At 48.1% G+C, this 11,082-nt stretch overlaps 2 protein-coding genes across 3 annotated transcripts; one reads left to right on the plus strand and one right to left on the minus strand.

Annotated features, from left to right (window-relative positions):
* The first annotated feature begins 1,376 nt into the window (after positions 1-1,376).
* On the plus strand, positions 1,377-6,300 carry LOC311372698 (myozenin-2-like). Of its 2 annotated transcripts, none has more exons than XM_084489661.1 (6): positions 1,377-1,476; positions 1,839-1,939; positions 3,119-3,288; positions 3,979-4,117; positions 4,484-4,658; positions 5,661-6,300. In XM_084489661.1, the coding sequence occupies exons 2-6, from the start codon at positions 1,855-1,857 to the stop codon at positions 5,842-5,844; spliced, it is 753 nt and encodes a 250-aa protein (XP_084345787.1). In that variant the 5' UTR covers positions 1,377-1,476; positions 1,839-1,854; the 3' UTR covers positions 5,845-6,300. The 2 variants fall into 2 exon arrangements, with proteins under 2 accessions (XP_084345787.1, XP_084345788.1); XM_084489662.1 differs by having other exon boundaries at positions 1,383-1,566.
* Positions 6,299-10,634, minus strand: LOC311372697 (pre-mRNA-splicing factor RBM22-like). Its single transcript, XM_084489660.1, has 11 exons — positions 10,572-10,634; positions 9,978-10,031; positions 9,845-9,874; positions 9,601-9,733; positions 9,404-9,504; positions 9,052-9,224; positions 8,613-8,813; positions 8,082-8,246; positions 7,776-7,864; positions 7,385-7,510; positions 6,299-7,089 (listed from the first exon to the last, which is right to left on the minus strand). Exons 1-11 carry the CDS (start codon positions 10,623-10,625, stop codon positions 6,935-6,937), a joined length of 1,281 nt encoding a protein of 426 aa, XP_084345786.1. The 5' UTR covers positions 10,626-10,634; the 3' UTR covers positions 6,299-6,934.
* Between the last annotated feature and the right edge of the window lie 448 nt (positions 10,635-11,082).

Consider the following 11,082-nt stretch of genomic DNA (forward strand, 5'->3'; position numbering starts at 1 on the left):
GGGGGCCCTCGAGTTCTGATCGAGGGGTCCGTCCATTGTCTCCCCCGTGTCAGCTGTCACGGCCTGGTGTGATCCTGTCCCTCCACCCATGTGACAGGAACACACTGCGCCCCCGCTGAGAGGAAGCTCTCAAACACAGATGGCTCCCGGCGTCGAGGGCTTTAATTATACCCCCCCCCCCCCCCCCCCACGCTCTCAAGAAATACGAAAATAACGTTTAATGGAAGAAAATCTCCCTTTTTAAGTGGATTTTCTTTTCAAGTTGGGACTTTAACAACGCCATGTGAGCCAGAGGGATACCAGTATGTTCTTATTATGTTCACTGACACCTATCAATGGAAGTTCTCTCTTCAAAGAGCCATGGTCATAATTCTTCATTTTTACTCTTCACTCCCAAAACAAACCTGAGTATATTCCTCCCGGGCCCTGTAACTATGTTCCATTAAAGAGATGCCTCGGTGTGTGTGTGTGGTGATTACCGTGTCTTCTCTCTAGACTACTCGTGGTCTCACGCAAACACAAGCAAAAGAGAGAGATGGGGTGTGTTTTTTTTTGGAACAGAGCAAGTGCAAAAATCAATATCCAATCCCCATAAAGAAAATGTCTTCTTCCCCCTCTGGGCGGCTGCTGAGCTCCATGAATGAGGGTCTGTGGGGGGTAATATTGAGCCAGACTTAAAATCAGTTTGGGAAGAAAATGTGCAACGAATGTTGAAGAAAAGGTCATTCCTCCCGGTGAGGGCCATAGATTCCCTCTCAGAGAGGGCTTTTATTCTGAAACACAAGCGGGAAGGCTTTGCAGCAGTCACGCTTTGGAGTCGGCCAAGCGATGGCGTTAAACCATGACAGAATGCGCTCTTTGAAATGGGGTCACGATTCCCCACCAGACAGAACGATGGTGCTGTGCTATGCTACGACGTAGCATCGGAGCCAGAGCAGGTGTCAAGCCAATCTCCCACGGTCGAATATATGGAGTATTGGGCCTCTAAACAAAATAACAGCTGCAGAATCTTAATAGAGATACAGAGAACACATACACACACAGATACGCGCACACGCACACGCACACACACACACGCACACACACACACACGTCAATAAACATGGTGTCATATTTTAATTATCATGGCATGTGCGTAATCTTATATATACTTATCCCTCCCCCAAGTCCCCTTTAACAAGCCACACACACACACTCTCCCTGCCTCCGTCATCGCCCTGGCTGCCCTGCTAAAATAGTGCGGTGAGGTAAGTGCACCAGGCATCTCTGGAGATGGGCAGTACCAGCACCCCCATCCCAGGTCCTTACTGGCCGAGAGGGCAACGGAAGCCTCTCAGCCTCACTGCAGGGGGAGGGGGGGGGGGAACCTCAAATAGCACCACTAGATGATAGCCATTACTAGTTCATACACACACACACACAAACACAAACACAAAGATAAACCGACACACACACACACACACAAAGGGGAGACAGGTACGTGAACGTGTGGTCTGTGTGTCATGCTTCTAATGGCTAGGAGATAACATCGGGTTTAGCTGACTGGAGTGGCTGTTCCCGTTACATGTATGTGTCTCATGTGTCTCATGTCATTTCATATCACATGTGAATTTCCGAGATGATAAACTTTATTTTTTTATGTTCCTCGCAGACATGCGTCTGCCGGTCACAGTGATAACATATTATTACAGACATTAAAGCTACTCGCTGTGTACACAATTCTATTTCAGCTCAATATGAGATTTAAAACTCTGTGTGTGTGTGTGTGTGTGTGTGTGTGTGTGTGTGTGTGTGTGTGTGTGTGTGTGTGTGTGTGTTTTCTTAATACGTGTGTGCAGCCGAGTCCTCATAAAGATGATGATGATGCAGAGGGGGCCTGACGACCAGACCAAGCACAGGATGCAGCTCGCCAAGGCACTTTGTCACGAAGTCAGGGGAGGTAAGTGACAGCCCTGCCTCCACTGGAGCTGCAGGCGTTGGACTCATCCCAGAGCACCCTATGGATTGATCCATGGCTAAGAAAAGCACCTAAGCGATCAATTGTTATGAATATTTTAAAACGAGGCACGGAGCTCAATGCCCCCGTGTGCTCCCACTATCCTTCAAACGGGAAACCATGGAAACGTAACCACTCTTAAAAACCATGGAAACGTAACCACTCTTAAAAACCATGGAAACATAACCACTCTTAAGAGTGAGTTGGCACCAGAATTACTTGAGAGCGACGTGCACTGCGCAGCGTGCGTCTCTGCGTGCTCCGGTAGTTTGCCGCACGAAGACGGGCTGCGGATCGAGAAAACGCGAACGTAACCCTTAGCCTTATTAAAGACAACTTGCAAAGGCTGGGAATTCCCATAGCCCCTTCGTGAACAGAGTGCCTTCATCTAAAGAGCCTATTAATACACGCTTACCCATGCAACGCCTGGATGTCAATAAACATTGCGTAACAAACATCCTTTTTTCCCCCCCAACTATTTTCTCCGTCACGGTTTAAGTCTTTCATACAGACACACTCCAGAGTCCAGACTGAAGAAATTTACGAATTACGAATAAATAGTAATGATGGTACTCTTAGGATTATTGTGTTAGTTGTCATTTGTTTGAAAACTTACATTCAGACGTGTCATTTGCCCGAGACAAACAACAACTACATCGTGAGAGGATTTCAAAAGCTTAGCGCTACCACACTAAACTGGGTAAAAGTGCAATTATTTTGGTTCTTTCAAAACGAAACCAATCAAGTAGGCCTATTTATTGCCTGTATGACCGTGCCTGTGTTGACCCCATCAGGTCTAACTGAGGACTATCAGGTTCAGACCTGCGTTGAAATATACAAATATACAAACATTTAAAATCGAGAGAATTGTTTTTTTATATGTATCCCCAAGAATTGTATCTCAGGAATCTCGATATTTGGAATTTCATTTCGATCTAAATTGTTCCATAAAATCGATTGTGTAAAAAACCTTTCAACATAATTTTTTTTCCCCACATAAAGCTACACATTCAAAACCTGTGTTCCTTTGCATTTGTTTCTGAATCATCATCATTCCACCATGGACCCTCTCCCTGGCTGCGCCACTGCCTGGACTCCTCCCCACCCCACCCCACCCCACAGGGGGCCTCAACCTGGGGCAGAAGAGCAGCGTTCCCCTGGACGTGATGCTGGAGGAGCTCCAGCTCCCGTCTAATCGGGGCTCGCGCATGTTCCAGGAGCGGCAGAAGAGGGTGGAGCAATTCACCCTGGAGAACACAGGCAACGGCAGCAACACAGGCAACTTTGGCAGAGTAAACAGTAACACAGACCCCCCCCCCCTCGGACCCACGCACACGCACACCCCATTAGGACACGTATCAGCTATCCTCCTACTGAAAGCTGCACGGCACGCATCCAAATCAACCCCGCCCGCCGGACACACACACACACACGCACTGCACTGCACTGCGCGTTAGCAGCTCGTTGGTGTGTGTCGCACACAAGACGCACAAGATGGATGCTCTCCCTGGAGGGCCCCCCCGACGGGGACCTCGCAAAGACCTCAGCGTCCGGTCGCAGAGTGTCCTGTCTCCTTTTCTGCTGCGCTAGTGTTTCAGAATAACACATCCGATGGGAACGGAGGCCTCTAGCCGCTCGTATACACGAGCGAGGGCACAAACGCAGCGTTTCAAGTGCTTAGGCCTAATCTCCTAATGTCGTAAAAAAAAAAAGGGCCACGAATACACGACCATGTTGACTTGCAATTTCGCCTCAGGGGAATTAGGGGTAAGTGGCAGGTTAGGGGCCCATGAATGCGGGGCCCCCAGGGAGAGAGTGTGGCGGCGGGAGGGCTAAAGAGCTATCCAAGGAACACTGTTGCTCACACTAATTATAAACAACATGGTGCAGGCGGGCAGGCAGGCCGGCAAGCCCGGTTTGTGGTGTTTTCACCTCCCAGACGTGTCCATATCCAATGTCGACTCACCCCCCTCTCCCCCCAGGTACTTCCACCTCAGCCTGTCCCAGAGCCACAGCCGGGGAAGGAGAATCTGCTCTCCCCCATGGTCGGTAAGCACAGCCTGGTCCTCAACCTGCAGAAGACCATAGCCAAGAAGGGCAATCCCGAAGTCCTCGCTCCAGGTAAATGACCGGAGATAGAGGGGGGTGGGTGGACGCTGGCCGTCTCATGAGGTTGAACTCGCACCGATGCCTGCCCTTGTGCAATGCCCCACGCCTGTTGACCACAGAGCCACAGCTTGGTTGGAAGCTTGGGGATTGGCGCCTTCCCTTAATATGCTGGTATTATGCATTTTAACACTTTAACTACACTACTTCTGTCGCTCTGTCGATATTTGATGTAATCTCAAAGCAAAGCACAGCTTGATTCCCATTTGAAATACAATACATATTACATACAGAGTTTACATACAATTACATACAATTTACTACAATCGTGGCCTGGAATACAAACAGTGGTACTCATGGTCACCTTTTTCCTATTTCCAGGGTATTCCGGTCCTCTTCGGGGGGTCCCTTGTGAGAGGTTCAACTCTACAGTGATCCCCAGGTCCTACAGCTCTCCGTGGAGGGAAGGTGAGGGAGACGGCCGGCAGATGCTGGCCACCCTGACTGAACAGCTGCCCAAGCTCCCGGAGCCTCCCACCTTCAGGTGTTTCAACAGGTATGGTTGTGGTGACAGTTTTTTGCACGTTTGCACTTCATTCAGGTTATGTCTTTTTATGACATTGCACCCAAAAAAAAACACACTACTGTGAAGTTTAACAACTAATCCTTATTAAGAAGGCTAATGTATTCACTCTGCGATGTTACAGCTCGGTGCTGGTTGCGTGTCAAGCACAGGCTTTGGAGAATCCGGCTCTAAATAGACTCGTAGATGATTAAATGATGAAGGCTTTTGCAATTATTTGTTAAATGAAGGTTCCCTCGGCTCCGATCCATGTTTCCGCCGTTTGAAACCGATCCATTCGTCGGCTTTGCACCCCCTCGGACTGTGGTTTTGTGGCGGCTATTTTCGCTCTGGCCTTGGTAAGATGATGCAGGGAGTCTGCATGCCTTTCACCTCCCTTAAGATAAGATGACTCAGGGAGGGGAGCTGTCTTGTGACGCCAATGAGGCTGTGGATAACAACAGACTCCCAAAGACTTCCCAATTATTGGGAAATAGAATCAAATCAAGAGAGATTAGAAACAGAAAAAGATCCAAAAAACGGTGGAGTGTTTCTCATGGTGATATTGTCAGTTATTATTGGAAGTTAGTGTTCAATCCAAGGAAGGATCTCTGTACACATCTAAATATCGCTGATGATCTAATTGAATGATCCTAGATTTAATTACATCTTACCAACTTCTACAGACAAACTTTGGGCCAAATAGGGCTGGTGGAGCTTAGCGCCCCCTCCTACCCATTACCACTTCACCCCAGCCATGAGTCACTCTGAATCTCTCACGGTTATTTTAAACCCCAACAGGACTTGGTTGGTAACAGACTTCAGATACACAACTGGTTATTGTGTTTCATCTTAAGCCATCCGTTTAAAGGATAGATTGTGATGGATATTTGTACACACGATTCATATACCTTCAGTTTTTTCTGGGAAGGTAACATCCAGCTTGCTTACATACTGTGTCGATTTGTTGCCGACCTTTCTGCTTCTCACTTCCAGATCGGCCCTGCCGTTTGGAGGTCCAATGGCCAGCAGGAGGGTGATCCCAGTCATCAGCGCTGAAGCACAGGAAGCCCAGAGACTGCCGACCATCAGCTGTAACTACATGTCTCGGAGGCCCAATTTCAACAGAGCACCAATGGGCTGGGGCACGGACTACTGCCCCGAGTCCTCCGAGCTGTGAATAGGCCCTCTGCTAACGCGACACTTAACAGGGCTCTCTGGAAGCCCTCCTGCAGCCCTGACAAAGACCTGCTCCTCTTCATAGACGCCTGCTATGCTTTTAGACGTGTGCCGCGCTCTAAGAAGGTCATGTCTATGATTAAGCGGCCCGCTAATGGATATCAAAAGGTTATTTAATCCATTCTGAACAGTCCTCGCCAAATTTAAGACCATGAGGAGAACTCCCGAGGCCACTCATGTAGGGACGTGACTTTCTCTTTCCTTGTAGCGGCGTGATATCACCGCGAGCTCGTGAGATAACGGCGGTTGCACAAGGCTACCCATGGAACAGTCATAGACGTTAACATGGTCATCTGAACTGCTTACTGCCATCTGCACTAACATACATTTTCCAGAATATATTCTGGTTTTACACAAGGCACAAACTAAATATAAAAGGAATACTCAAATGACTAGATGGGGTTGTTTAATGATGAAAAATACAAATAAACATTACAATAAACAAAAGTTTCATGGAGTAATAATATTGTGTCAAAGAATTAAAAAAAAGAAAAAACAATCAAATCAACAAGACTAAAATGTTTCACGGTGATAATTTGCACAATGACAAGACAACTCATTTATGTAAGCAGAACGGCATCGATCGAAGAAGCCCTTTAACGCCCGAGGAATCCTCCAGGGTTAACATCCCGGCCGCGGCGAGAAGAAGAAGACGGTGGCAGTAATTAACCGATACGTTCCTCCCGGCGCCTGTCCCGATGTGTTTCACAACAGGCTTTAATTAGCCCGACGTCTCGTAACTTTCCGCTAGTGAATCATTCTGCGAGTGGGCACCACTTCAGACCGCTCAGAGAACAGCAAGAAGCACCGACTACAGAACGGCACCGATCCAAGGAAAAGCACATCCCTCTCCTCCCAAAGGCCTCCCAGAGTGTCCCTCACACATTCCATCTCCCCCCCCCCCCCCCACCCTCCCCCCTCCTCCCCCTCCCCCTCACGGAGTAAAAAAAAAGTGAGACCCTCGTTTTTTCCGAGTGGGTTGGGCTGCAGACAGGAATGACGAGAGTAAGAGGTGGACACCCTAGTGGCGTCTAGTCGCCGTGACGCGCGCCGTGAGAGGCGTGGGCGCCCATGCGCTGGGGGTCCTGAGAGGGGTAGTGGATGTGCCCCGGGGGCCGCATGCCCATCGGGGGGGGCATGGGCGGCGCCATATGGCCCATGGGGTGGAACATCGGCGGCCCGAAACCTACGGCGACAGAAGGATACTTCAGGGAGGATTGGACGAGACGTGGTCTCGTTCTACGACGAACAACACGATCCATTAAATATCCATTGATTAACATTAGTTAATGGAGTAATAAGCCTTCTAATGTTTACTAAGCAAAGTGGTTAGGTTAGTGTTAACTCTTACCCAGTTAAATGAGTGGATTTAATTAACTGTCTGTTTTTTTGATGGTTTACTTCCTACTGCATTTACTAAAGGTAATTAAGGGTTAATTACTGTAGCCTTATTGTAAAAGGGTGACCAGTCAAACCAGTACCTGGAGGGGGGGGGTTGATGCCGGGCGGGGGGGGCAGGGCGATGTTCATCACAGACGAGGTCCCTGGGTCCAGGTTGAAGTAGTTTGCCGGAGCCTCTTCATCGTGCGCTGGTGGAGGAGGGAGAGCTGTAGTGGAGAGAAAGTCAATAGGTTGAGCACAGAAGCAGAGTTTAAATGAATATCAACTCCATTTGTGTCGATCCGGCAACTTCTCAATTACCCTTCTCAGCAGGTTGTATACGGAAAACAATCCATGGATTGATTTTTGCATTTATACACATAAGAATCAATGTCCTCCCTTTCCGTCTATTTTAGTACACACATTTTTTTTAAGTGATGATTCCTAGTGCTCACAAGGCACGCCCAGTCCCTTGAGGCGTTTCACACTCACCTCCAGGCAGGCCTGGTACGGGGTCCAGCCGGGTGCCCATCTCACTGACCCCCTCCTTGATGGACTCCTTCCCTCTGGCCGCCTGGGACCTGGAGGGGAAGAGACAGAAGAGCATGAGAAGCAATCACAAAACAAGAACAGCAGGGCCCGCTTTAACACTGTGATTGCGATTCATTATTTGGTTTCCAAACATGACACAGTGTTTACTTCCCGATACTGCAACCTGCCACGGTCACTCCTCCCAGATAGACGGTCCAAAGAGAACGTGTTTACACAGCAGATGTCCACGGGGGACAGGTCACTCACCTCCCCCACTTGACGGTCAGCCTGCGTCCGTTGAGGATCAGCTTGTTGAAGGACTTCTCGGCGGCCGACTCCGCAGCCTGCCGCGTGGCGAACTGGATGAAGGCACACTGCTGCCTCTGGACGATGGTGATGGTGCGGATCTCACCAAACTGGTAGAAATGGTTCCTGCAGGGGAGACGGCGCCACGCCAAAATGGTGAGAAACTCCTCTAACCATAAAAAAAAGTAGTTAAAGGGGCATTATCATGCCTTGAGGTGTGAGTGTGATTAGCCGTGTCCATCTAGATGTATGACGGATAGATGGGCAACATTTGCCACTGTCCACTGGGTAGGCTGGTGGACTGATCTATCCATCATACATCTAGGTGGACACTCCCACTAGTGATGTAACTTGGGCACAGGGAAAAGCGATTTTCAAACTGCTTGCAATGGCTCATCACACCTGGTGGCATCATATCCCCACCCCTTTAAAGAAAAAGAACATGACGTGAATATATTCAAGACAGCCCAATGGCGGCAACATGGTCCGTACTTGAGCTCTGTGTCGGTCACGGTGTCTCCCAGCCCGCCGATGTACAGCGTGGTGATGCTCTTGTCCTCCGGGGCGTCCAGGCGGGGCATGGTGGAGGCGCGCTTCAGCAGCTTGTCAGCCACCGGGTCGTTGATGCCGTAGTAACGGTCCTTGATGTTCTGGTCAGCCAGGGGGTCGTCGGGGTCCGTGGGCTTCTCGTGCCTGTTTGCAAGTTCCAGGATCGGTCAGTAGGTGAATTAACAACTGCACAACAACCAGTACAATGAGATGCATGGTTCATGCATTGTCAAATCTCTCAGTAGAAACAGACTTTCTGTTGAATGGTTTAAGATGCAACGTATGAAACAGCCACATAATTTAATTTACAATGGCATCTACCCACACCCCGGCGTCACTTGAAACACACGGCAACTTATAACAAGGTATGGCCAGCGGTCACCTGTATGGGCACTCCTCGCCTCTCTTGCACTCTCCCTTCACCCAGAAGGAGCAGATGTGGGGTCTGTTCCGCTTGTAGTACGGCGTGGTTCGGGCCAGTTTCAGCAGCATGTCACTGGAGCTCGGGGCTTTGCCCAGCAGGCCCACCGGTCGTGTCCCGTCAGTATTGGCAATCTGGGAAGATTAAGGCGGAACATAACATGAAGACGGAATCAAAATTCAGTTAGCACTGTGTCTTTAATATATGCAGTATATCTACTGGGATAGAATAAGTCTATATATATAGTCTATAAATCTACATATATTTATTTATTTTTTGTATGTGTTCCCGTTGGCAGTGCCCGGGGACGTACCTCTCTCTCCATATTCTGTGTGTAGTACTCTTTGTTGACATCAGATTTTGGCACCTCATCTTTGACAGCGAGCCCAGTGTCTCTGACCTGGATGGGAAGACCTGCAGAAAGCCAAAGATTATGTTAGTTTACTAATCCACCATCGCCGGCCCACAATAACAATAACGGTCACATTCATTAACAGGGAGAGCTCATACCATACTCCAGATCCAGGAGGCATGTCTGACAAACGTTCTTCATTTTGCTGCATGTCTGGCAGACCTCGGTCTTCTTGAAGCGCATGCGTGTGCCCGGACACCAGCGGAAAACTGTGAAGGGGCGGGCACATATCTGCGAACAGAATGACGAGTTAGCTTCCTGCTTTGAGTTTGGTGTTGATGTGTTTTTTATTGAGGAGCAATTGAGAAAATAAAAAAAGGTAAAGTAAAACCAGAAAGGTACCTTGCATTCTTTGCCATACTTCTCCTTGGTCTGTAAGAAAGGGTGAACAACGGGTTTACCTCATGCAACAAGGGCAGCATAGTGACATAGCTCCATGACATGTTATTCAAGATAAACAATGGATAACACTTACCATGCGGATGTAAGGGTTCTCCCCCAGACATGTTTGACAGAGGATTGGGAAGTCCTGGGAATGGAAGGACAACGATTGGGTTACAAACAACTGCATCAACACCACTACGTTGAGTGTTAACGCTGAATCACGTTGTGATTACGATACCATGTGTGTTTAGATTGCATTCACAATATCCGATCCATGCCCTCCTAACAGGGTTAATCTATTGGAAATGTTGTTTATATTCACCCTCCGATTGTAGTGAATGACAGTAAGGGGACCTGGCTGCAGCTTTATGCCGGCAAACTATCATTTTAGCTGAGCTTTTTTATTTTTCCGGAAATATTTCTTAAGGAATGAATATACAATTCAATGATGTTTAAAAAAAACAGGATTCGTGTGTAAAATAAAACATCAATTGAAAATAGCAGCCACGCTTCCGCTCGGCTAACACCAGCTAGCTTCCGTCTCCTCGTCAAATCAACATCTACGATGAGACGTGAGCGTAATGTCGTAACCTCGGGGTGTGACAGCATCTCCATATATATATAACTACGATATGGTTATACGTTTATAGGTCGTATCTCAGGTGGATTAAAAAAAAAACCATACCGCGTCTTCCCAGTTCTGTCTGTTGTACGTGTTAGCTCCCAGGGACGTCGCCATTTTAAACACACTGACGCCACGGGAGCGGAGGAGCGGGTCAAACAACGGGACGGAAATGACGTCATCTCCAGCGCCCTGTAGGTCTCGTCACGTCCGCCCGAACTACGTCCGTCTTAAAGTGAGGATTCTTTCTTTAAACAAGAACGCAATTTTTTTTTGTATGGCTTAACTTGTATATATTAATGACAAATAATCAAATATCTCAGCCTAAACCACATAGGGCTATCCATAGGCTGTATTTAATACAGCGGAATGGGAGGTTGGATATGTAAATAACCGTGTTTAATTGCTTTTAATTTAATTACTGATGTATTTGGACATTTGTGTGTCGTAAATGTTTTTATTAATTTCACTTTTATGTGTCCTCTGTGTGTGTGTGTGTGTGTGTGTGTGTGTGTGTGTGTGTGTGTGTGTGTGTGTGTGTGTGTGTGTGTGTCTCTCTCTCTCTCTCTCTCTC

Source organism: Micromesistius poutassou (genome assembly GCF_964030765.1).
Source record: "Micromesistius poutassou genome assembly, contig: SCAFFOLD_5131, whole genome shotgun sequence".
NCBI lineage: Eukaryota > Metazoa > Chordata > Actinopteri > Gadiformes > Gadidae > Micromesistius > Micromesistius poutassou.